General features: G+C 41.6%; 1 protein-coding gene across 6 annotated transcripts in view; it reads left to right on the top strand.

Moving 5' to 3' along the window:
• The window catches only part of LOC143283979 (protocadherin Fat 1-like), a 270,559-nt gene that overhangs the window by 182,233 nt on the left and 60,708 nt on the right, over window positions 1–27,618 (top strand). For 3 of the 6 annotated variants that reach the window (XM_076590465.1, XM_076590467.1, XM_076590464.1), the window contains exons 9-17: window positions 6,653–6,863; window positions 9,919–10,194; window positions 14,531–14,751; window positions 15,925–16,733; window positions 17,803–18,118; window positions 20,175–20,324; window positions 21,473–21,659; window positions 22,646–22,867; window positions 24,834–24,854. In XM_076590465.1, the coding sequence (XP_076446580.1) occupies window positions 6,653–6,863; window positions 9,919–10,194; window positions 14,531–14,751; window positions 15,925–16,733; window positions 17,803–18,118; window positions 20,175–20,324; window positions 21,473–21,659; window positions 22,646–22,867; window positions 24,834–24,854 (2,413 nt within the window). The remainder of the gene's footprint in view (window positions 1–6,652; window positions 6,864–9,918; window positions 10,195–14,530; window positions 14,752–15,924; window positions 16,734–17,802; window positions 18,119–20,174; window positions 20,325–21,472; window positions 21,660–22,645; window positions 22,868–24,833; window positions 24,855–27,618) is intronic. The other 3 variants (XM_076590469.1, XM_076590468.1, XM_076590466.1) reach the window with 1 other exon arrangement.

The following is a 27,618-nucleotide window of genomic DNA, read 5'->3' as shown; positions in this document are numbered from 1 at the left end:
GGAAGATGTGTGTGCTAAAAGAGGAAGGAAAGACTTATCGGCCTTATCAAGAGAATGCCGGCCGGTTGCATCCTGATAACTGGTTAAATGTCCGTATCTGTCACTCTCTCTCTCTCTCTCTCTCTCTCTCTCTCTCGCTGTCTTGTTTGCCTCTCTCTCTCTCTCTCTCTCTCTCTCAGTAAAGAAAGTTTTATCAGAACATGGTTTTGGAATTGTGTGGTTGTCACAGGGAGTAGGAAACGAGCAGCAATTTATATCAGAATTTAAAGACAGACTTGTTTGTTCTTTTCAACAAAACTGGCACTCCGACATGGAAACAAAAGAAAAATATAGTTGGTTTTTCTCATTTAAAAACGTATTTCAACCTGAAAAATTTCTAAGTATCATTACAGATAAATGGCACAGAATAAGTTATGCAAGATTTCGATTGAGGACACTCGGTTTCAACGCAAATGAGAAATGGTTTGAACCTGGGACTTCCGTAGAATTACCATGCCCATCATGTGGCTCACGAATTGAAGATGAGAAACACTTTTTGTTTGAGTGTAAAGTTTATGATGAGTTGAGAGAGAAATGTAAATTTTTTTAAGTCGGTATAGCCGAAATGCACAACATTGTTTCTGTTTTATCGTCTGAGGATGAAATTATAATTAGATCGATTGCAAAATGTATTGCAGAAACGCAAAAAATAAGACAAGGACTTGTTATCCACGGGCAAAATAATATATTATAAGGTAGTTAACCATAGTTGACTGAATGCTGACATGTTCTGGAATGAAAGTAAGGAGTACATGAAATAATGTGTGTGAGAGGATGGTCGAATTTTCTTCTCTTTTTTTCTTAGTATTTTCCTTGAAGTGGTGAAGTGATACAATGTACATATATAATTATGGTGACAATGTTACCAATCTTTGTTTGACTGCAATTTTGAAAATTTACATCATAAAGATTATTGTAATCTGTTGACGTGAAAAAGTTACCCCCTTGTCAAAAGACCTTTGCAGGCAATGACAATAAAACATTTCAAGTTTCTCTCTCTCTCTCTCTCTCTCTCTCTCTCTCTCTCTCTCTCTCTCTCTCTCTCTCTCTCTCTCTGTCCCCCCCCCCTCTCTCTCCCTATCCCTCTTTCTCTCTCCTCCTCCTCTCTCTCTCCTCCACCTCTCTCTCTCCCTCCTTCTCTCTCTCCTCTCTCTCTCTCTCGCTCTCTCCCCCTCCCTCTCTCTCTCCTCTCTCTCTCCCCCTCTCTCTTCTCCCCCCCTCTATCTCCCCCCTCTCTCTCTTCTACCCCTCTCGCTCTTTCTCCCCCTCTCTCTCCCCCCTCTCTCTCTCCCCCTCTCTCTCTTTCCTCTCCCTCTCTCTGTCCTCTCACCCTCTCTCACTCCCATGTCTCTTCTCCCTTGCCACTGCCCCCGTTCCCCATTCTTTCTGAAGCCAGTGAAAACTTGAACATGCACCATACGAATGTCGCCTGCACTGTGCTCCATTCCCCCACGCCCCCCCCCCCCCCTCCTCCCCCCAGAAACCCCTCCACCCCACTCCCCACACCCCTCTGTCTGTCCCCTAAATCTGCACTTTTAAAGGCTGAATAACCTGTGGACTGTAATATGATTCATCCTGTCCTTCTGGGACCTTTATTCAGGCTGGTGACATGTGTGCACCTTGTGCCTCTGATGTAATCATGCATTTCCGCATTGTCATTTGCCAGTATCTATGTCTGTCTGTCGGTCTGTTTGTTCCTCTCTCTCTCTCTCTCTCTCTCTCTCTCTCTCTCTCTCTCTCTCTCTCTCTCTCTCTCACCCCTTTCCTCCCTCCCTCCTTCCCTCTCACTGTTAACTCCCTTCTCTCTCTCTCTCATTCTCTCTCTATATATGTCCCATCACTTTCTCACCAACCACTCTCTGTCTCTCCCCCACTCCCAGTCTTTGTCATCCGGCTGGCTCTCCCTCCATGACTTTCTTCCCTCTCCTTCACCCACCCCATCTACTACCATCACGTCTGTCAGTCAAATGTCCATGCACTCGTGTTCTCAAGTGTGCTTGCTTTTAGACTGGAGTCACATAAACTTCGGCCACATACTAAGCCCCTTAAGCCCCTGGTATTCATTTTTCTCTTTTTTTCCTTTTTTTTTTCTTTTCTTTTCTTTTCTTTTTTTTTCCAACAAATTTTCTGTCTTTTACCTGTTACTGATCAAGGTTTGAGAACATGCCTCTGATGATGACTGTTCCGTCGCCTGAGGAATAGTTAAATTAACCTCAAGAACATAACCTTACATAATTCATGAACTTATACATAATAACAGGCACACACACTCACACACACACACACACACACACACAAAGAAAAAACCAACAAAATATACCAGTGGACACGTCACAGGTCCTAGGCACAGGAACAAATACAGCTTGGTAAGAATGCCCAATTATCAAGACCACAGCAAACAAACAATATACAGATAGATAGATATAGATACTGATGTATATTGAAAGCAGTCTTGTAAAGATACACGCCAGTGGATCAGCAAGGCAGAGAACCAAAAACCAGGAGATGAGAGAAAGAGGCAGAAACAAAGAGTGCAAAGAAAACAAGAAGAAGAAGGGGGAAAAAAAGGAAATTCTTAGCTACAGAATGTGGAGATGATTCTCCTTGGTAATCCCATCATGTCCGACGATGATGTTCATGTTCAGTTTTATTTGGTGCCAACTCGCTTGGATATTGAGTTTGGGTCTGCATTGGCTTCCTCAGTCATTTTCTTCTTCTTCTTCTTCATTCATGGGCTGCGACTCCCACGCTCACTTGTATACACCACCGCCATGTAGGCAGCCATACTCTGTTTTCAGTGGGGTTGCATGCCGGGTATGTTCTTGTTTCCATAACCCACCAAACGCCTACATGGATTCTGGGATCTTTAACGTGTGTATGTGCTCTTCTGCATGCGTATACACACAAAAAGGTGGGGATTAGGCACCAGCAGGTCTGCACATCTGTTGACCTGGGAGATCAGAAAAGTCTCCACCATTTACCCACCAGACGCCAAGACCTGGATTCGATCCTGGGACCCTCAGATGGAAAGTCCAGCTGCTGTAACGACTTGGCTGTTGCACCCATTAGCATCCTCATTGAGAGCATGGAAACTGTCTTGGCTGTTCAGGCACTGTTGCTGCTCCGTTCCTCTTTCTCATGGGCCTCAGCGAATCTGTTGCTGTTTATACCGAAAGATCCTCCCTCATCCCTGTAGTGTCTCCTTTTTTTCTTTTTTCTTTTTTTAAAGAAAAAACAAACAAAAACAGAATATGATTATGATGAGGGGTGATTTGGCGATACAAAGCAGTTAACAACGCCTGTCAGACACGGCAGCTGCTTCAGACAGAGCCTGTAATGCGATTCTCATGTTGTACTGGCACGTCCACCATGGGTAACTCCTTTTGTGCCTTGCCAAAATCCCCCCCCCCCCCCCCAAATCCCCCCTCCACCGCCCCTCCCCCGCCCCCCCTCCCTCTGCTCTTTTCCATATCTGATCTGTCCCTGGGCATCATGTAGACTTGTTCAACACACAGAGACAGGGAAAGAAGAAGGGCAAGAAAATGCCAAATTATGTTCAAAGGAACAGGAGAGGGAGGAGGCAGAGTGGGGTGGGAGGGGGGTGGGGGGGGGGGGGGGGAGAAATAAACAACAAAAAACAATGCCAAATTATGTTGAAAAGAACAGAAAAAGGGTGGGGTGGGAGTGGTGGGGGGGCGGGGAGGAAGAAGAAAAAATAAAGCAAACAACAATGGAAAGAATTGAAATGTCTGTAAAGTACAGAGTTAGAAAGAAAGAAAAGGAAAAAAAAAAAAAAGGACAAGAAAAGAATTGACAGAAATACAAACAACAAAAAAACAAAAAAAAAACCCAAACCCAAACAGAAGGAAACGGAAGACAGAAAGAAGAAAAGACAAGAAAAGTATCAAGTTGTTTAAGAAAAGAAAAGGAAAAACGAACAAAAGACATAAGGGAGAAAAAAAAAAAAAAAAGAAGGGCCATGAAAATGACAAATTATGTGAAAAAAAGAAAGGAAAAGGACTAAAAGAGGGAAAGAAAACAAGAAGGAAAGAAAGAAAGAAAGGTCATCAAGAAAGTGCCCGGTGAAAGGAAAAGACAGAAGTGAAAGACAGAAAGGAAATAGGAGGGAAAGGTTTAGAAAATGCCAAATTTTGTTTCTTTAAAAAAAATAAAAATAAAAAAAAAGGAAGAAAGAAATGAAGAATGTAACAAAGAGAGAAGAAAACAAACAAACAAACAAAAACGATGGAAGAAATGAAAGGAAAAGACAGAAAGAAGGCAAAGAAAAGCAGTAAGACCACACACACACACACACACACACACACACACACACAAACACACACACTGGACATGCGCACGCACGCACACACACACAACACACACACACACACACACACAAACACACTGGACACACACACACTGGACACACACACACACACACACACACACACACACACACACACACATATACACACCAAACAAAACAAAACAAAAAATCATCCATCACCCTAACTTTTTTTGCTGCCACCACCAATGCTTGAAGCCCTGAAAAGAGTTCCCAGTAGCAGCCCCCTGTTTAGGAGCAGCCTTTGAAGGGAGACTCCACCGGCTGTTAGCCAAGTGGTCTGCTTGGAGGGAGGCTGGCAAAACATACAGGCACAATTAGATTAGCCTTTCAGTAAACCATTACCTTCTCAACTTCTGGTGTGTGTGTGCGTGTGTGTGCTTGAATACATACAAACCATGTCAGTGTGCATGCTCACACACACATATTCGCTAACACACAGACACACACATATGTCGCTAACACACAGACACACACATATGCATGAATGGGTGATCACAGACTCACACCTACACACACTCATTCACTCATCGATACACACATATTGTGTTTGTACATGTGCATGCATGCATATAGAGTGTATATAACTGCTCCAGTCCATTCTGAGATCAGCTCTCTCAAAAGAAGCTGACAAATAATAAACTGTGACAAGAACAGTCAGCTTTGTTAAGTGCACATACTGACTACAAATCTCCACTGTACTTTACAACAACAACAAAAAAAGGGGGGGGGGGGGCAACTGGCCTATAATGTCCTACTGGTGGATACCTCAGGTTCACTCACACTGAATATCACAAATGACAGACTGTTCATTCACTTGTCAAAAAAAAAAAAAAAAAGTGTTAGTTTTTCCAGCCTCCTCTGACAGTACAGATGAAAGCTGTCAGTCCCTATCTTGTTAAACTTTCTCATCCCTTCCGAATGGAAATGAACTGAGCCACTGCCACTAACGTTGTGAAAGTGATTGCATCTGTGTGTGTGTCTGTGTCTGTGTGAAAATGTAGGGAATCAAAGAGAAGGAAAGATGGCGATGGTATCTGTCAGGGGGTGGCTTTGTGGCGTTATGGCTGGTTTCTGGAGCAATGGGTTTTTTTTCTTATTTTTATCTTGTTTTCTTATGGTGCAGACCACCCCTCAGATGTGTATTGTTTTTGACGGTTTGTTTTTCGTTGAAGGGGGAGTGTGGTTTGGCCTTCCTTTGGATGAGTTCATTGTGCAGTCTGTTCTCCTGTTGTTTTTTTGTTTTTTTTTTTTTTTGTTTTTTTTTGTTGTTGTTTTTTTTTATTCCCTGTCCCTTGATTTATTATCTTAATTTTTTTTATGGGATGTGTGTGTGTGTGTGTGTGTGTGTGTGTAGGGGGAGCAGGTGGAGGGAGTTGGTTTGTGTGCATTTTGATGTATATATATATATGTGAGGATGTTTGCAGTACCAGTGTCTGAATCTCAGTGAAATGAGAATGTCTTCTTTGTTGTTATTGATGGTATCTCCTTGCGTGATATCTCTGGATCATTGAAATATGGCCTTGAATTACATACTCTGTGACTCAGACTGTTGAAAGAGGAACAGATTTTTCATTTATCTGTTTGACACAAATTGAGATAATGGTAAAACAATATAGGAAACAGAATAACAGAGTAACTAACATTTCTCCTTTTCTTCTATTCTTTTTTTATTTTTTTATCCATGATTGCAGCTGCACATAGAGTTACTGGATTTGACAGCATTGTAACACTAATACAGTCATGATGAAATATTTTAAAATAGAATGTTGTTGTGTCTGACTATGACCATCAGAACAGCAGAGGAGGCAACTGCTGTCCTGACTATCTGGGTTAGAATTTGATAATAGTGGAGAATCTCTTGCCCAAGTTACATCCCCACTCTCTCAGCCAAGAGGGTTTTAGGACAGTCGGTGTTGGGATAGTCCCAACTTGCCCCCAAGGCTGCAGCACTAAGAGCCGGTGCAGTCTGGGTTAAGCCGGTGGTCAGGCATCTGCTTAGCAGATGTGGTGTAGCATATATGGTTTTGTCCGAACGCAGTGAGGCCTCCATGAGTAACTGAACTGAACTGAATTGAGAGTCAAAATCCGTCACAAAGCACTAAGCTTGTAAACGAATTCCCATTGCAGAGGAGAACCCATTGATCATACAGCTCTCATTTTGCTGTTGGCCCTACTGTGTGAGCTTATGTCAGTCTCTGATACAAGCCCAGCGTTAATGATGGAGTAACTAAACTTTTCTCATGTGTTTTGTGTGTGTGGTTGCAGGTGTACATTGAGGTGCTGGACGTGAACGACAATGAGCCGGTGTTCTCCCACCAGCTGTACAAGGCCCAGGTGCCGGAGAACAGCCAGGTGGGCCGCCACATCATGCGAGTCTCCGCCTCTGACCGTGACAAGGACGATCGCCTGCTCTACTCCATCGCTTCCGCGGCCTCTGTCACCAGTCTCAACAAGTTCCAGATCGACGCAATGAATGGTAAGGGAGATGGAAACAGGAACTGATTGATGATAATGATTTCATTTATATATTCAGTTCAAACCTGACCAAACATGACAAAGACAGGTTGGAAAAAGTCATTAGGAAAGCGGGTGGGGTGGTGGGTATAAGACAAGACACCTTTAGCGACATGCACAATAGAAAACTGACTGACAGACTAATAACAATTTTGACCGACGTAAGACACCCACTACATGATGACATTAATAGCAGAAGGTCAGACATAAGTGGTAGGTTTAGAGCTCCACGCGCAAGAACATCTCGATACATTAATTCATTTATTCCTACAGCCATTCGCGCACACAATCAAAACATCCAATACACTAAGTGAACCCTCCCACCCCCCAAGCCCCCTCGCCACAGCAACACCTGAACTTCACCAGCAGACGAGTGTATGGGAGCAGACATTATGCGTGCATGTGGGACTGAGCGGGTGAGCACGGGCAAGCAAGCATTTGTGTGTGTGTGTGATCGGAAGTGATTTTTAAATATTTTCTTATTTTACTTGGATTTCATGTATCTTACTGTTAATGTTCTAATCTTATTGGCGTGACATATGTTATGTGCATGCATACGTTGTTTGTGTGTGTGTGAGTGTGTGTGTGTGCGTGTGTGTGTGTGTGTGTGTGTGCATTTTACTTATATATATGATTTATTCCCTTGATGTTTTTATTTATGTATTGTTGTACAATACCTTATGGTCTTAACGTGTGTGTGTGTGTGTGTGTGTGTGCATGTGTGTGTATGTGTGTGTGGGTGTGTGTGCGTGCGTGCGCGCATGTCATTTTTAGTAATCTTATACCCTTTGTTTTTGTTGGATGTTTTCATTTGTTAATATTGTTGTGCAATACCCAATTGTCTTAACATGAGTATGTGTGTGTGGGGAGTGGGGGGGTTAGTATGTCGTCAGCTATTGGGAATTCTTATTTGACTAGTTTTAATCTCTTCTTATGTTGCGCATGATTTTATGCCAGTGTTTACAATGAGCCTGTGATTGCACAACTTAATTTCCATGTGGATTAATAAAGTGTTTTTGATTGATTTGATTGATTGAAATTCATTTCAGTTCAAAATACATTATTGTCTGCTTCAACCAAAACAGAAAATTCATTTTCGGCTCACTCAAAATGCCTGCCAGCAAATGTCAAAGTGAAAAATGAATGAGTAACTGACACACCCTTCTCAGATCACCGCGCACACATCAATTATGTAAAAAGAAAAACATTCCGGTAAGATATATTGGTCAGATAGAGTGAAAAAATGTGGCTGTGTGTGTGTGTGTGTGTGTGTGTGTGTGTGTGTGTGTGTGTGTGTGTGCATGCATGAGTATGTGTGTTTTTGTGTGTTTCCATGCTCAGTTGTGCTGCACAGCATAAAAACCAACTTGTAAGACTTGCATTTAAACACATAAATCCAAACTTAAACGCATAACTCTGCAAAGATACCCACCCCTACACTCAGAACACGAGTTTACGTTCATTCACACACACACACACACACACAGACAAACATATACACTCGTGCGCGCGTGCACACACACACACACACACACACACACAATCACAAACAACACTCATCATACTTCTCATGCATAATCACTTTGCTGTTGAAAGGTTGGAGGAGGGGGGAAATATATGATAGAGGCAAAACCTTTTCGTGAATTAGATTTTTTTTTTTTTTTCTGTCACCCTGATTTTAAAGAAAAAGAAAGTAGCATTGCCTGTTCTGCTTCAGTGTGCATTTCTTTTCAAGCTTTTCCATGTCCTGTTTGATTTGGCTGCTTATTTAAATACTTATTTGGCTGTCTGAAAAATGAACTCTTCTTCGGAATGTCTTGTTCTGCCCAATAATACAGTTGTTTGGACATGTGTGTGTGAGTTTTGTGAGCGTATGTATGCCAGTACTTGTGAGTGTGTGTGCAGATGTGTGCATATGCTCGTAGGCATCCGTAGGTTTGCAAATGTTTGTATATTGAAAGGTTTTTGCTCGTACATGCTACACATATTATTTTGTATGTGTCTGTGTGTTGGTATTGTGTGTCTTCTTCTTCTTCATCTTCTTCATCTTCTTTTTCTTGTTCTTCTTCATCTTCTTCTTCTTCAAACTTAAACACATAACTCTGCAAAGATACCCACCCATACACTTAGAACACCATTTTACGTTCATTCACGCACACACGCATACACACACAAATCACAAACAACACTCATCATACTTCTCTTACATAATCACTTTTCTCTGTGTGTGTGTGTGTGTGTGTGTGTGTGTGTGTGTGTGTGTGTAAGTACATACATACATGATAATGTACCAATTGTTTTTTTCATTGCTTTGTTACTTTTGATAGACTATTCCAGTTACTATTCTTATTTGTCATTGTTATTATTTTATTTTATTTTATTTTATTATTTTATTTCTATGTTTTGTGTCGTTCTTTATTTTTATGTTTTGTGTCGTTAAATGGGCACAATTGTAAAAGGGCCTTTACTGCGCCTAATTCGTTACCCATTAAAGATTCAATCAATCTTCACCATTTACTCTGTGAAGAGTCACAGGAGTGCCACACAGAAGAACTGTTCATCAGATTCCTCCAGGTCTGTTGGCAATGCGTCAGTCAGTGCCTGGGTCTCTATAACTGGTCCTCCCATTCATTCTGAAGTGTCGTCAGTCCATCGTTTTTTGCTGTCTTGCCCTTCTGGAGGGAGAGATGGAATGTGCCAGCGTAAATACGTCCTCACATAATATTTTTCATATATACAAGTGGTCAAGCAATGTAAGCCTATTGGGCATTGCACAACATGGGTTTCATGACCTTTTGCTGTCCTGGACATGTTTACTATGAATGGGTGTTGATGCTGGAAATGAGGGAGCATGGTTGGACTTTGTGTTGTTCTGTAGGGGTAATGCATATTATGCCGCCTTTTTTTTTTTTTGGTCTGCAAACGTGTCCTCAACTTCTTTTTCAGAAAACCTAAAGTATTCTTGTATCTTGTACTTCCTGGTGCTGATGATGAGCGTGTGTGTGTGGTGTCCCCAGGGGTGATCATGGTGTCGCAGCGGCTGGACAGGGAGGAGATGCACCGCCACCTGCTGACCGTCATGGTGCGCGACCAAGGTGTGCCCTCCAAGAAAAGTTTTGCCCGGGTGGAAATCGACGTGGAGGACGACAACGACCATGCCCCCATGTTCCTGTCGGACAGCTTTGAGGGCAGTGTGTTCGAGACGGCGTCCATCGGCAGCTCCGTGGTGCAGGTGGTGGCGACCGATCAGGACAAGGGCAGCAACTCTGAGCTGGCCTACTCCATCCTCTCTGGTGAGTGGTCGTTACTGTCCTGGTGGGAATTGGGGAGGGGGAAGGGGATGGAGAGGGAGGGGAAGAGGGAGGTTTGGGTTGTTTGTAAAGTATGGACGTGGCTCGGGTGGGTAGGGTATGGATGTGGAAGCATGTGGTAGATTGTTTCATTTTGTTGGTGTAACACATACTGGAAACAAAAGTAAACGTACAGGCTTTTATTGGGTTATTTTGTTTCACTCGCACTGTTTTCAAGATGACAAGGTTTCCTTTTCGAAGTGATGCTCTTTGAACTGGAAGCATGTCATGCTGTCAGAGAGTTTCAGTGTGTACAGCTTAAATGCCACACATGTGTGTTGTATGTTTGTGAATGTTTGAGGCATGAGAGAGAGAGAGAGAGAGAGAGACACCAACAGTCCATCACCTAAATAATGACAACAATAATAAATGTATTCATTTAGTGCAAAATCCTGTGTGGAAACAAATCGAAGTGCTTTCACCCCCCAACTTTCACATACCTTGCATAACTCTTAAACAAAGAGATAAATGACAAAAATTATAAATACATGTAGATAGAAGGCTAGAGGAGCTATGGACTTTATAGATACATGTAGATAGAAGGCTAGAGGAGCTGTGGACTTTATAAATACATGTAGATAGAAGGCTAGAGGAGCTGTGGACTTTATAGATACATGTAGATAGAAGGCTAGAGGAGCTATGGACTTTATAAATACATGTAGATAGAAGGCTAGAGGAGCTGTGGACTTTATAGATACATGTAGATAGAAGGCTAGAGGAGCTGTGGACTTTATAGATACATGTAGATAGAAGGCTAGAGGAGCTGTGGACTTTATAGATACATGTAGATAGAAGGCTAGAGGAGCTATGGACTTTATAGATACATGTAGATAGAAGGCTGGAGGAGCTGTGGACTTTATAGATACATGTAGATAGAAGGCTGGAGGAGCTATGGACTTTATAGATACATGTAGATAGAAGGCTGGAGGAGCTGTGGACTTTATAGATACATGTAGATAGAAGGCAAGAGGAGCTGTGGACTTTATGGATACATGTAGATAGAAGGCTGGAGGAGCTATGGACTTTATAGATACATGTAGATAGAAGGCTAGAGGAGCTGTGGACTTTATAGATACATGTAGATAGAAGGCTGAAGGAGCTGTGGACTTTATAGATACATGTAGATAGAAGGCTAGAGGAGCTGTGGACTTTATAGATACATGTAGATAGAAGGCTGGAGGAGCTGTGGACTTTATAGATACATGTAGATAGAAGGCTGGAGGAGCTGTGGACTTTATAGATACATGTAGATAGAAGGCTGGAGGAGGTGTGGACTTTATAGATACATGTAGATAGAAGGCTGGAGGAGCTATGGACTTTATAGATACATGTAGATAGAAGGCTAGAGGAGCTGTGGACTTTATAGATACATGTAGATAGAAGGCTGGAGGAGCTGTGGACTTTATGGATACATGTAGATAGAAGGCAAGAGGAGCTGTGGACTTTATAGATACATGTAGATAGAAGGCTGGAGGAGCTGTGGACTTTATAAATACATGTAGATAGAAGGCTAGAGGAGCTGTGGACTTTATAGATACATGTAGATAGAAGGCTGGAGGAGCTGTGGACTTTATAGATACATGTAGATAGAAGGCTGGAGGAGCTGTGGACTTTATAAATACTTGTAGATAGAAGGCTGGAGGAGCTGTGGACTTTATAGATACATGTAGATAGAACGCTGGAGGAGCTGTGGACTTTATAAATACTTGTAGATAGAAGGCTGGAGGAGCTGTGGACTTTATGGATACATGTAGATAGAAGGCTGGAGGAGCTGTGGACTTTATAGATACATGTAGATAGAAGGCTGGAGGAGCTGTGGACTTTATAGATACATGTAGATAGAAGGCTGGAGGAGCTGTGGACTTTATAAATACATGTAGATAGAAGGCTGGAGGAACTATAGACTTTATAAATACATGTAGATAGAAGGCTGGAGGAGCTGTGGACTTTATAGATACATGTAGATAGAAGGCTGAAGGAGCTGTGGACTTTATAGATACATGTAGATAGAAGGCTAGAGGAGCTGTGGACTTTATAGATACATGTAGATAGAAGGCTAGAGGAGCTGTGGACTTTATGGATACATGTAGATAGAAGGCAAGAGGAGCTGTGGACTTTATAGATACATGTAGATAGAAGGCTGGAGGAGCTGTGGACTTTATAGATACATGTAGATAGAAGGCTGAAGGAGCTGTGGACTTTATGGATACATGTAGATAGAAGGCTGGAGGAGCTGTGGACTTTATGGATACATGTAGATAGAAGGCTGAAGGAGCTGTGGACTTTATGGATACATGTAGATAGAAGGCTAGAGGAGCTATGGACTTTATAGATACATGTAGATAGAAGGCTAGAGGAGCTGTGGACTTTATAAATACATGTAGATAGAAGGCTGGAGGAACTATAGACTTTATAAATACATGTAGATAGAAGGCTGGAGGAGCTGTGGACTTTATAGATACATGTAGATAGAAGGCTAGAGGAACTATGGACTTTATAAATACATGTAGATAGAAGGCTGGAGGAGCTGTGGACTTTATAGATACATGTAGATAGAAGGCTAGAGGAACTATGGACTTTATAGATACATGTAGATAGAAGGCTAGAGGAGCTGTGGACTTTATAGATACATGTAGATAGAAGGCTGGAGGAGCTATGGACTTTATAAATACTTGTAGATAGAAGGCTGGAGGAGCTGTGGACTTTATAGATACATGTAGATAGAAGGCTAGAGGAGCTGTGGACTTTATAGATACATGTAGATAGAAGGCTAGAGGAGCTGTGGACTTTATAGATACATGTAGATAGAAGGCTAGAGGAGCTGTGGACTTTATAAATACATATAGATAGAAGGCTAGAGGAACTATAGACTTTATGAACACTATGGACTTTATGAATACATGTTGATAGAAGGCTAGAGAAACTATTTTTGAAAAGAAGTAGTTTTTTTAAGGCCCATACTTTAACTCACTCGCTGCCATTGTCCGCATATGCGGACATCGTCGGAGAAAGCGTTGGATGCCAATGTCCGCATATGCGGACTTGGATTTTAAAAAGTCGTGCTGTCGGAGTGACGCGTCGGATGCGAAAATCAAAAGCAGATGTGATATCTTACGTCACCTCTGGTCAGCTTTTCATTCACACACGCTGCGTGTGTGTCGCGATAAGCTCAACCGCACTTGATAACAAAGCGTGCCCCCTGTCAGCTTTGTAAGTTGTTTGACAAGATGGCGTCACGGCGAAGTGTTCGACACGGTCGGAGAGGTGAAATGTTACTCAGCGTCGAAGATGCTTTGGAAATGATCCAAACTGAAGGCTCTGATGTCGAAGGAGATAATGTTGATTCTTCGGACAGTTAATTTGAACCAGATCCCGATGAACTAGAAACAGATTCGGCTACTGAAGAGAGTGTTTACAATGGAGAGGAAAGTGAGGAACATGTGCCAACAGATGAGACAGACACAGACGACGAAACCACTGAGGAAATGGACGATTTTGCAAGTGTTTTCACCAGTGATTGGACTGACAATTTTTCCTTTTTCCCTCTTGCACATCCCTTCACTGGCATACCAGGTTTGTCAGCTGACTGGCCAGTCAACACCCAGCCGGTTGAGTTTTTTTCTTTGTTCTTTGATTTTCATTATGTAGAGACAATATTTTTTCTTGTATGAGTGAATTTCAACTTTCTTCACCACCTGTTCATACTTCATTGCATGCACTAGGTCTTCAGTTCCTCAAATAGTGTTAGAATGTGATGTGGAACATGTTGGTGTACCTTTCTGATGGGTGCAAAAATGCTGAAAAATACACTAAATATGGATACCGCGATCAACATCAAGACGGTGAGTAAATACTTTGATTTTTTGCACACATATGGAACAACATTCCTTGCATACATATACTAAATATCAATTGTCTGGGTGTTTATTTGTTTTTTTTTACAATTTTTTCCCCATCCTATACAAACCCTGGGTTTTCAGGGATTGGCAAGGGCAAAAACTCTTGGCATGGAGTGAGTTAAAAGAGCTTAGTACAGGCACTCGACGATAACAGACAAAAGAGGTAAAAAAAAATTTTAAAGACAGAACCCCAAAAGGGCTTAGTACAGGGACTTGATGATAATAAACAAATGAGGTAAAAAATATAAAAAAAATTTTTAAAAGACAGAACCCCAAAATAGCTTATTGCAGGGATTTGATGATGATAAACAGAAGAGGTAAAAAAAAATATATATATTTTTTAAAGACAGAACAATATGGTCTTTCTTTAACCTGCGCAGGCAACGCAGACAGCACCTTCAGCATGGACGAGGCGGAGGGCATCATCTCTGTGGCTAAGCAGCTGGACCGCTCGGTGCAGCCTGTGTTCCACCTGGTGGTCATGGCGACGGACCACGGCCAGCCCCCCCAGAGCAGCACAGCCGCCGTGGTCATCACCGTCACCGTCTCCAACAACGCCCCGCCCAAGTTCCTCAGCCCGGAAATGGTGACTGAGCTGAAGGTGAGTGAGGGTTGTATTGTACTGTATTGTCTCTTTAAAGGCATTAAGTCAAATAGCTGTTCAGTATCAAGCACCTTCTGTCTGGAATTCTCTTCCTCTGGAACTCCAGCACTCATCGACTCTGTAGTCTTTCAAAGGAAAACTTAAAATCCGTCTGTTCAACATGGCCTTTCGATGTGATAAAGCATAGTCGTCCCTTGTGTGTCTCCTCTAACCCTCTGCACTCTCCCTGTGCCCCCCCCCCCCCCCCCCATTGGTGTATTCCTGTGGCGTGTGTGCTTTTGGGTCGGTGTTTGCTGTGTGTGAGTGTGTGTGTTTTTGTGTTTGTGTATTTGTGCCTTTTTCCTGCGATTATTCACATCTGCAGTTTGTAGTATGGTGTTGGTGGTGTATATAGATTTTGTTTTTCTACTTCTGTGTCCTCGTGTGCTCTTGTGTGGTATAATGCACTATCGTAATTATGTATTATTTCATGTGAGGCGCTTAGAGCCCATTATATGGGGAGTTTGCGCCATTTTAGTGCAATATATTATCATTGTTATTGTCATTGTATTCTGTTCTGTTGTATAGTATTGTATTGTATTGTATTGTATTACTCTTTGTCACAACATATTTTCTCTGTGTGAAGTTCAGACTGCTGTCCTCAAGGGAGAGTGCTGTTTCTACAGTGCAGATTCACCTCCCTTTTTTCTTCTTTCTGTCAGCAAGTGTATTTGTTTTGTTTTTTTTTTTTTTTTTTTTTTTAGCTAATTGGGTTTTTCTACAGAATTTGTCACAGAGACAGTCCTTTTGTTGCCTTGGTTTCATTTACAAGAGCGAAGTATATACTGCACTTCAGTTTATCGTCTCATCCAAGACAGTAGTTACAGTTGTTATTGTACAGGTATAGATCACGCAGTAAACATTTGTTCACGCAGTAGGCATATGTTTTAAAACTTCAGTAAAATTGAACATCTAGTGATTTTATTTTCAGAATATAGTGTGGACTGAGTGTTTAGTTCCCATTCTTAGTAGGTTTGGATGTTCACAGTGACCTGGAAATGGTTTGAATGACTGCAATGATAATATGTATATATATCATGTATATAACAGTACCTTTGTGAATATAATAGCTCTGTGTTAAAGCCAAACAGCATCTGACACCCACCCCACATCTTTGTTGCCTCTCCACAGGAAAACCTGCCAGCAGGCACGGTGCTGGACGCGGTGAGGGCCGACTGCCAGTCCACGGTGGTGTACACCCTGATGGAGGGCAACACAGACGACTCCTTCTTCCTCAACCCCAACTCCGGGGTACTATCCACCACACAGGCCATCGACTACGAGCAGCACCAGTTCTTCAACCTCACCGTGCTGGCCTCCAACATCGTCGGCGCCACTGCCGTCGCTCGCGTCATGGTCCACGTCAGCGACGAGAACGACAACCACCCGCAGTTCACCGCCCTTCGTTTCTACGGCAACATCAGCGAGGCAGCGGAGGCGGGATCCATGGTGCTGAGCCCGGATGGCCTGCCCCTGGTGATTCAGGCGCTGGACGCCGACTCTGGGAACAACGCACTGCTGGACTATGAGATCCTGGAGGCGGAGGCCAGGAAGTTCTTCATGGTAGACGTCAACACGGGCGCCGTGCAGAGCTCGGCAGTCCTGGACCACGAGAAGCAGGCGCAGTACAACTTCACGGTGCAGGTGCACGACAGAGGCAGCCCTCGCCTCTCCGCACAGGCCCCCGCCAAGGTGGTGGTGTCCGTCATGGATGTCAACGACAACCCGCCACGCTTCTCACAGCCCTCCTACACGGCCAGGGTCGTGCTGCCCACGTACCACGATGTGACTGTCCTGAAGGTTGAGGCGACGGATCCCGACACGGTCAGCACCAAGGCCTTGACCTACAGTATCGTCGGGGGCAACGAGGGCAACATGTTCGCCATCAACCCCCAGAGCGGTGTGCTGCATGTGGAGCAGACCAAGGATATGCAGGAGAGGTGAGAGGAAGAAGGGAAAAAGTTCTCTTTTTTTTTTTTGCTAGCTTTGGAAGTCGGTGTAAGAAGGAAAAATGTTCTTTCTTTTATTTTGCTAGCTCTGGAAATCAGTGTCAGAAGGAAAAAGTTTGGTTGGTTTTTTGCTAGCTTTTGGAAATCAGTGTAAGAAGGAAAACAGTTCTCCTTTTTTTTTTTCTAGCCTTGGAAATCAGTGTAAGAAGGAAAAAAGTTCTTTCTTCATTTTTTTTTTTTTTTTTTTTTTTTTTTTTTTTTTTTTGCTAGCTTTTGAAATCAGTATAAGAAAGAAAAAAGTTCTTTCTTGTTTGCTTATGAAATCAGCGTAAGAAGGAAAAAAGTTATTTCTTGCTAGCTTTGGTAATTTGGAAATCAGTGTAAAAAAAGGCGGGGGGGGGGGGGGTTCATTCTTATTAGCTTATGAAATCGGTTTAAGAAGGAAAAAAGTTCATTCTTGTTAGCTTATGAAATCGATGTAAGAAGGAAAAAAGTTCTTTCTTGCTAGCTTTGGAAATCGGTCTGTGTTAGTGTCCAGTTGGCATTCTGTACCATGTCAATGTGTACCAGATGTAGACACACATCACACCATGAAGACCATACTAATACACTGTATGATATTGCACACTAGATCACACCCAACTGTACTGTGTACCCTATTATTCCATACATTAGCATACCAACCCATACTGTACACTGTCATACCAAATCATGCCATGCCATGCCATACCATACCACACCAAACTAATCCATACTGTACTGTACTGCACCAAACCACATCACACAACACAAGAACACACCAGGGCTGGATTGATTGATTAATTAAGGCATGTTATCAGCACAAGATCTGCAAAGCGTTAAGAAATTTCTTAAGTCTGCGCTAATTCCATATACTTGAGAGAAAATTCTGAATGCCAAGCAAACTTAAAGCTGCTAAGATTGCTTACACGCCATGGACCCTGAACACTTAAACAACAAACAAGAGTTCACCAGTGTTATAATCATTAACCACACGCTACATTTTTTCATACTCAAAACAAAAACACATTTTCTTTTCCAGGTATGATCTGAAAGTCCAAGCCAGCGATGGTCACTTCGACACGGTTGTCAGCGTCGTCATCACCGTCGAGCAGTCTGTCGACAGCGGACTGCACTTCACCAAGGACCGCTACTCTGCCAGCGTGACGGAGAACGACAAGAGGGTGCAGAACCTTGCGGTGGTGCAGCCCATCGCACCCGGCTTGCTTCAGCACTTCACCTTCTCTCTGCTCAACAACCACGATCTCTTCACCGTGGGCTCGACTTCGGGAGTGGTGCAGACCAAAGGCCTGGCCTTCGATCGGGAGGAAAAGGAGAACTATACCTTGGTCGTTCAGGTTAGTTGGGTGAAGTGTTGTGTTTGTAGAACTGTTACAGTGGTCGTTCAGGTTAGTTGTGTGAAGTGTTGTGTATGTAGATCGGTTACAGTGGTCGTTCAGGTTAGTTGTGTGAAGTGTTGTGTATGTAGATCTGTTACAGTGGTCGTTCAGGTTAGTTGTGTGAAGTGTTGTGTTTGTAGATCTGTTACAGTGGTCGTTCAGGTTAGTTGGGTGAAGTGTTGTGTTTGTAGATCTGTTACAGTGGTCGTTCAGGTTAGTTGGGTGAAGTGTTGTGTTTGTAGATCTGTTACAGTGGTCGTTCAGGTTAGTTGGGTGAAGTGTTGTGTATGTAGATCTGTTACAGTGGTCGTTCAGGTTAGTTGTGTGAAGTGTTGTGTATGTAGATCTGTTACAGTGGTCGTTCAGGTTAGTTGGGTGAAGTGTTGTGTATGTAGATCTGTTACAGTGGTCGTTCAGGTTAGTTGGGTGAAGTGTTGTGTATGTAGATCTGTTACAGTGGTCGTTCAGGTTAGTTGGGTGAAGTGTTGTGTATGTAGATCTGTTACAGTGGTCGTTCAGGTTAGTTGGGTGAAGTGTTGTGTATGTAGATCTGTTACAGTGGTCGTTCAGGTTAGTTGTGTGAAGTGTTGTGTATGTAGATCTGTTACAGTGGTCGTTCAGGTTAGTTGGGTGAAGTGTTGTGTATGTAGATCTGTTACAGTGGTCGTTCAGGTTAGTTGGGTGAAGTGTTGTGTATGTAGATCTGTTACAGTGGTCGTTCAGGTTAGTTGGGTGAAGTGTTGTGTATGTAGATCTGTTACAGTGGTCGTTCAGGTTAGTTGTGTGAAGTGTTGTGTATGTAGATCTGTTACAGTGGTCGTTCAGGTTAGTTGGGTGAAGTGTTGTGTATGTAGATCTGTTACAGTGGTCGTTCAGGTTAGTTGTGTGAAGTGTTGTGTATGTAGATCTGTTACAGTGGTCGTTCAGGTTAGTTGGGTGAAGTGTTGTGTATGTAGATCTGTTACAGTGGTCGTTCAGGTTAGTTGGGTGAAGTGTTGTGTATGTAGATCTGTTACAGTGGTCGTTCAGGTTAGTTGGGTGAAGTGTTGTGTATGTAGATCTGTTACAGTGGTCGTTCAGGTTAGTTGTGTGAAGTGGAAGAACTATACTTGTTCAGGTTAGTTGGGTGAAGTGTTGTGTGTATTGAACTGTTACAGTGGTCGTTCAGGTCGGCTGCATGATTTAGCTGTGTGAAGTATTATGTACGTAAACTATGGTTGTTTATTCCATTTCACATAGTTTACACAGTGGTTGATGAGGTTAGGACTGGGAAGTGTTCTGTGTATAGAACTGTACAGTGGTTATTCAGCTTCATGTATGGAACTACACAGTGGTTCATCAGGTTGGCTGTGTAAGGTTTTGTGTATATAGAACTATACAGTGGTTGTCCAGGTTCATTGTGTGAAAGGTTATGCATAGAGAACTTACAGTTGTTCTTCAGGTTCCTTGTGTTTACAGTTGTTCTTCAGGATGGTTGTGTGAAACCTTGTTTGTGTAGAAATATACAGTGGTTGTATGGATTAGTTGTGTAAAGTCTTGTGCTTACTGCATTTTTAAGGATATTCGTCATTCACAAGGAATTTTTATTCATTCAAGAAGCAGGGAAGAGAATGATACATTAATGGAATGGGGAAAACAACTACTTCAGTGTATGATAATTTACTCTCACTCACACACACATGTGATACCACAGTGATTTAAGATGACAAATGTCCAGTCTATAACTAACAGTCTTTTATTCTCTGTGTGTGTGTGTGTGTGTGTGTACACACTTGCAGACACTTTGATGTATGAAAACATACACATCATACATGACACATCATGGATTCAAACAAACGCCATGACACAACCCATGCAGTGATGTGTTGGCATTTGTGTGTCGGTGCATATTGCAGTGATAAATGTTCAAATCCACAGCTATGTACTTGTATTTGGGTGTTGTTGCTGCAAAAGCCGAAACAAAATGTTCAAACCCACTGTTAAAACAGTTTCCTCCCACAACAATTGCTGACAGGTGACAGACTCGAACCCGGAGCCTCGGACGGCCCACGCAGTGGTGTTGGTGAGGGTGGAGGATGTGAACGACAACGCCCCCATGTTTGTCAAACAGCCCTTCAGGACGGTCGTGCCCACCGATGCAGAGTACGGAGAAACCGTCAAAAGGGTGAGGACAGAAGACTGATGTTACAAAGTGTGTGTGTGTGTGTGTGTGTGTGTGTGTATTATTCAGAGAACGTTGATGTGACAGAATTAGCTTAAAAAAAAAAAAAAAAAAATGAAAATGATAAATCAGCGTAGTGCATGATTGTTTAATTTCATTTAAACACTTTCTGTGTAATACTGGAGCAGAAGTGAAGTTGCTGACATATACCCGAATAACACCTAATCCATTGTTGTTTTTCAGTATGATTATTATTCAGAGCTAGCTTTCAGTCATGTAAATCAAACTTATATCAACAAATATAATTAATCAGAGTGTTGATAAATATAAAGTTGTTTTTTTTTTGGTTTTTTTAATGAAAAAAAGCTTTTTCAAAGCTTGCATGTAATCAAAGTTTAATGGACAAATCCGAGGATTCTCACTGTACCTGCTCATATTTCTCAGCATTTTTTTTTTTTTTTTAAATGTTATCAAAAAGATAAAAATCAGAATGTCAATAAGATAATATATAAAGTATATATATAATATAAAAAAAACACTTTCTGTGTAATACTGGAGCAGAAGTGAAGTTGCTGACATATACCCGAATAACACCTAATCCATTGTTGTTTTTCAGTATGATTATTATTCAGAGCTAGCTAGTCATGTAAATCTTGCATGTAAGTCAAAGTTTAATGGACAAATCTGAGGATTTTCACTGTACCTGCTCATATTTCTCTGCATTTTTTGGGGTTTTTTTTTTAAATGTTATCAAAAAGATAAAAATCAGAATGTCAATAAGATAATATATAAAGTATATATATAATATAAAAAAAACAAACCTTGTCCAAAGCTAATGTATAAGAAAAAAGTTTGTCCAAGGTTATTGTATATGTCAAAGGTTAGTATGTAAGTCAAAGTTTTGTAAGTCAAAGTTTAACATGAAATTCAAAGTTGAGGACGCATAAGTCTTAAGTTTAGGATGTGAGTCCAAGTTAAGCATGAAGTTCAAAAGTTCAGGGCAAGGGATTCAAAGTGTAGGATGCAAGTCAAACTTTAGGATGCGAGTCAAACTTTAGCAAGCATATAATGGTTTACAGTCAGGGTTTTAGTATGTAGGTTAAGGTTTGATGGTCATGTCTGTGGATTGTCGCACACGACCGGGTGACCAGGTGACGGCCACGGACGCGGACCTGGGAGAGAACGGCAACATCCGCTACTTCCTGCCATCACACCTGACGGACAACGGCAAGGACACCTTCGCCATCAACCAGTACAACGGCGACATCGTCGTCAAGGACCTGTCGGAGGACGACCGCAACACCAACTTCCTTCTGACAGTGGAGGCTGTGGATCAAGGTGGGGGTTTGGGGGGAAGAAGTGTTTGTGTTGATTACCTTTGTGTAGCACCTGTCTTCAGTCAGAGACGAAGTTCTAACCGCTTTACCTACAAACATGAGTCGTTTGCGCAGCAGGCTGCCTTATTTTTATTTTCGTTTTATTTTTGTTGTTGTTGAGACTTTGATGGTGCCCGTGTTGATTTACATATTTTTATGTCACTTAGTCTTAAGTGCTGAAGTGATGTGGAGTGATGGCCTAGAGGTAACGCGTCCGCCTAGGAAGCGAGAGAATTTGAATGCGCTGGTTTGAATCACGGCTCAGCCGCCGATATTTTCTCCCCCTCCACTAGACCTTGAGTGGTGGTCTGGACACTAGTCATTAGGATGAGATGATAAACCGAGGCCTCGTGTGCAGCATGCACTTAGCGCACATAAAAGAACCCACGGCAACAAAAGGGTTGTTCCTGGCAAAATTCTACAGAATTCTTTGATATGAAAAACAAATAAAACTGCACGCGGGAAAAAATACCAAAAAATGGGTGGCGCTATAGTGTAGCGACGCATTCTGCCTGGGGAGAGCAGCCCGAATTTGATACAGAGAAATCTGTTGTGATAAAAAGAAATACAAGTATACAAATCTATACAAATATATGTATATTTTAGCCAGTGTCATATGAGACTATGTTGACTTAGTATACATTTTACGTCAGTTCGTCTTAAATTTTTATATTTTATTGTAAAGCACAGTGAGCCTCGTCTGAGATGGGGGTACTGCACTATATAAGTCTGCATTTATTATTATGATTATTATTATTATTAGAACTGACTGACAGCTGGCTTTAGGTGATTGTCATTCATTTACTCTGTCGTTCAGTCAGGCTTCAGTCACAGTGACACACACACACACATGCAGGAAGGGATGCACACAAATACTAATTCTTTAACATCATATCATATGATTACCATGAGCTTTTATCACAGTAGGGGGTGGATTGTCTATTTCAGGTACCCCTCCACTCTCCACCACTGTCGAAGTGCCCATCCACGTGGTGGACAGTTCCAGCCCCGTGTTTGAGTCGCAGCACATGGAGGTTCAAATCCCTGAGAACACCCCGGTCCACTCAGCTGTGCAGAGCGTTCAGGCCGTCAGCCCCCAGGGCCAGAAACTCATCTATTCCATCGTGGATGGTGATCGCTACGGTGACTTTGCTGTTGACTTTAACACAGGTATGTATGTCTGTGTGTGTGGAGGATGGGGGGGAGGGTGTGTGGGCGGCTGTGGAAGTTACGTTTAGTCATGCTTTGCTATACTGCGGCTCACAAGGATTTCATCATGATGACTCACACAGAGTGGTGGTGTGTTTTGGGGTTGTTGTTTTTTTAAAGAGCTTGTGGTGGTAATGTTAACATTTTTTACACAAAGATATGTCTCGGTGACTTTTAGAGTTTGCAATGTTTTGAAGAGGGTTTTTTATTGGGTTTTTTTTTTGTGTGTGTGTGATGATGTTAACATCTCGGTGTTGCTGAACACAAACGTGAAGTGCTGCACAGATTTGCATGTGAGTTTTTAATTCTGTTAACTTGTTTTTATTTGAATCGTTTGCTGACCGGAATGACGGATAATGATAACGACTGATAAGGATTGATCACAGTGAATGAAACTGAACTGCAGTCATCAATGAAGAAAATGATCACAGGGAAACATGATGCTAACTGTCTTGATTTGTTATTCTAATTAATGATAATGTCATCAGTTAAAGTTGATATAACTGTTCAAAGTGAACTGTTCAGTATTGAAGCTTTCTGTGCTTTTTAGAAAGGAAAAAAAAAAGAGTGTGCTTATTAGGGTTGTTTGGAGGTTGGTTTTTCTTTCTTTTTTTCCTTTCTTTTTTTTTTCCACATCATTCAAAATTCTTTTTTTGAAATGAGACACAATATTGACAGACATCTGATGAAAGCAAATTGTTTGTTGTTTTCCCTCCTCCTGTTCCTGATACAAACATGTTGACACTGAGGAGGAAGATTCACAGACATGTGCACTTGATGAAAAACAAACCAACCCAAACCAACCCCAAAAAAACCTTTCTTTGTTTCTTCTCACCACCGCCCCATGCCCCCCTCAAACATCCCTCCCACACCTCACCCCCAGCCCCCTCTTTCTTCTTCCCCGCCTCGCCCTTCCTTTCACCTCCCTTGATCTATTCTTGAGTGAACTAGTTGCAGGTTGTGCACCACATCCATCAGTGAATGTTGCGGTGTGCAGCTTGGTCAGTTGTGGGGTGCCGAGTGTGTCGTCATGTGGTGACATGATCCGCACTTTGTGTAGAGTGTCTGTGGAATCACCGGACTTTGAATCCTGTCTTTAGGGCAGCAGTTCTTGACTCTTGATAACAACCCGCAATTTTTTTTACTCTTATTGATTACAGACAGTAGTCTGTCGTCACTCTCAAACAGCAGTCAGTTAATCCCTGCTGAAAGGGACATTGTCTTGATAATATTTTAGGTTTCGTTTCCAGTTGTCAAGGTTTTTATTTTATTTTTTTAGTTTAATACTTCTTTTTCCATCAAATATCTGGGATGAGACATTTTTATTTTTACTTTTTATTTTTGTTTTATTTCCAGAATCTCAAATATTGATGTTGTGGGTAGAATTGTATAATTGTAATAAAAAGAAATTATCTTCAGTCTAACAGGAGCATCATACAGAGCTAGAAATTCGCTCTTTCTTTCTTGCATTCATTATTTCTCTCTCTCTCTCTCTTATTTATTTATTTTTTTACTTTGTCTTTCTTTTTTTTTCTTTGTTTATTAATGATATAATTTTTGCTGTATTCTGTTCGTGCTAATCTCTTACAATAGTCATGACCATGTACATGTTGTATCAATTCCACTCCTTTTTTTTCTTTTTTTTATGCTTCTAGAATCATAAATTTCAGTATGAAATAATATTTAACATATTATCGATTAAAACTCTAACACTCTGATGCTAGCACTTTACTTTCTTCATCATAAACATGAGTAGTTACTATTAGAGAGTTTTTCAGGGGGAAGGTGGGGAGGGAGGAGGGGGGGGGGCTCTAGATTAGGAACTCTTTTTTTCGTTCTTTTCTCTCAGAATGCAGATGCAGTCTTCCATTGGTGTTTCACAACTAATACTGTGTCTGTTCCTGGCTGTTTGTTGCTGTGGTCTCAGATATGCAAGAGTTAGGGCCATGTGAGTACTTTTCTTTTTTGGTTTTTTTTTTTTTCTCTCTCCACCCCGCAGAGAAGCGCCGTTTTGCTGTTGTTGCCTTGTCCTTTTGGTGTCTGTAATGCGTCACATGTATATTTTTTCTTCATAATTCTTGGGTTTAAACTTTTATTTTTCTCCTTTAGTTGATCTTTTATTTGTGACTAACCCAGTGTATGAAAAGCTAACTTATTTGGTCTGCTGGTAAAATTTAATGTGTTGTGATTTCCTCCCGATGTGTAAATTATATTAGTGGATGTGAATGGGTAGACAACTTACTGTACACCCTTGTTCTCTTTTGAGTGATCTGATGTTGAAATGAATTGTTCACTTTCTAAAGATGGTTCAGTTTCTGTTGCACCTGAAGTCCTTTTGTGTATGAGAGTGCGTGTCTATGCATGTTCATACATGTCTGTGGATGTGTGTATGAGAGAGAGAATGTGTCTCTTCTTGATTTTATATATGGTGTCATGTTTTTTGGGGTTTTTTTTTCTTGAACATGAATCTTGATCTTCTTTATTACATCAGTATATTTGTCGCATCTTCTTTCTTATCGTCATTGGTACTTTCATATAATTGGAAATAGTTTTTGTGTGTGTGTAAGCTGTGACATGTTCTTTTTTTTTTTCCTGTCATTGTTTTGTTGATACTTTCAAGTTAATGAAAATGATATATATCCATGCATTAATGGAAACGATAATATACTGATATAATTCAGTTTTCTGTTTTCATTTCTTGCATTACTGTGCCCACTCTGCCAAAGCCTGACAATATATTCATTGCTGTGTTGTGTGCCGTATCGCCTCACATTTTTCTGCTATATTGTTGCAAAAAAAAAAAAAATTGCTGTAAAAGAAGAATTGAGTTCTTTCTCTTTTGCTAGGGCTTTTGCAAAGCAAAAACAAAAAAGGTGTGGCGCCAATGTGTGAATCCTGAAAAGATAACAAAAACAAAATCTGTCCACTGGCCCACCAAGCACCAATAGCTGTAATTTTACTTTGATTTAACTGAAGTGTGTGTGTGTGTGTGTGTGGACATGTGCATGTGTGTGTGTGGTTGTCAGTGTAAGCACTCAAGTGTAGGTCTGTTAGTCCAGCTCATTCCTCAGCCTTTGTCATGTTCTGTCTGTTCTCTGCTCTCTCTTTCTGTCTGTCTGTCTCTCTCACACACAATATCAATAAGGTGTACAAGTGTTATTTGTTGTTGTTGTTGTTATTTAATGTCTTACTTTATCATGCCACTCACTTCTTAGACCTATCTAATATAAGGTTTGTAGAGGACAGGCTTTATAAGTAAGAACACAATGCATTGTTTTGCACAGTGCATATTGCCCTTCTGCACTTCACAGTGTGAGCAAACCAGGTGGTGACCAGTATACAGATTTAAATGTCAGTTGGAATCAGTGGCATGCCCTGGAACATGCATTTTGCCAGGCCCTGGTACATGTATTTTGCTGCTGCGCTGTCAGCCCGAAGTGTGTCAATATATAGTTCCTGGTTGCACGAAACTATAGCAGGCCCTGGTGCATGTATTTTGCTGCTACCTCTCTCCAAAAACATGTTAATACATAGACCCTGGTTGCAGGAAACTATAGCAGGCCCTTGTACATGTATTTTGCAGCTCCCCTATCCGCCTGAAGTGTGTCAGTACATAGTTGGTGGTTGCTAGAAAGAATAGCAGGCCCTGGTACATGTATTTTGCTGCTGGTGTGCTGTCAGCCTGAAGTGTGTTATACATAGCGCCTGGTTGTTGGAAACAGTAGCAGACCCTGGTACATGTATTTTACTGCTACCCTGTTGGCCTGAAGTGTGTTATACATAGTCCAGGGGTGAGAGGGAAAGGGTAGGGGCTTAACAAAAGAGGCAAGGAGGGGGTGTGTTTTCATCATTCAGTCATTCCCATTGTTTTAACAGCTAACTTTTCAGTGTATTGGTTAAGGTGATGGATGCAGTGACAGATATTTGAAAAAAACTCAGTATGGGGGTCATTCTTTGTAGATTAGCATCCTTGTGACTCGTTGACTGCATGCTATGTTCTCCTAATCTTATGTGGTCATGGGTTAATAAGTAGGTGTGTATTTGTTTGTGCTTCTCTCTGTGTGTGTGTGTGTGTGTGTGTGTGTTTTATGATAAGACCAGACTATAACATCTTTTTTTTTTTTAATTCAATGTATGAAATATTTGTGAATTTCATGTTCTCCAGAAAGTGATTTTGTTGTGTGTATATGTTAGTGTGTAGGTGTGTAAATCTATTTAGGGAAGACAAGTTATATGTTATTCACTGATAGAACATTGATAATAATGATAACAATAATGATGATAATAATAATAATGGTAATGGAATGTGCATGTTCAACTGTTACTTTTTTTCAGATTTGTATGATTGTTTTAAGCTTGATTGTGTCCTGTTCTAGTCCAATAACCTGTGTGGAACCCATTCTCTACTCTTCCATGGTTTTGTAACCCATATATGTGTGTGCATGCATTTTATTTTCTATTTTCTGCTGTCCCTTCCGATTGGCATCACTCTCTCATCATGGTGCTCATCCTAGCTTTGGCATACACACAGTCAGTGAGTCACTCACCCAGCCTGCCTCATGAAGCATCCTCACATCAGTCCACTACTCATCCTAGCTTTGGCATACACACAGTCAGTGAGTCACTCACTCAACCTGCCTCATGAAGCATCCTCACATCAGTCCACTGCTCATCCTAGCTTTGGCATACACACAGTCAGTGAGTCACTCACC

The sequence above is a fragment of the Babylonia areolata genome, chromosome 7 (genome assembly GCF_041734735.1).
Source record: "Babylonia areolata isolate BAREFJ2019XMU chromosome 7, ASM4173473v1, whole genome shotgun sequence".
Classification (NCBI taxonomy): Eukaryota; Metazoa; Mollusca; class Gastropoda; order Neogastropoda; family Buccinidae; genus Babylonia; species Babylonia areolata.
Note: the sequence above shows the minus strand (reverse complement) of the source record. Positions and strands in the feature narration are given on the sequence as shown.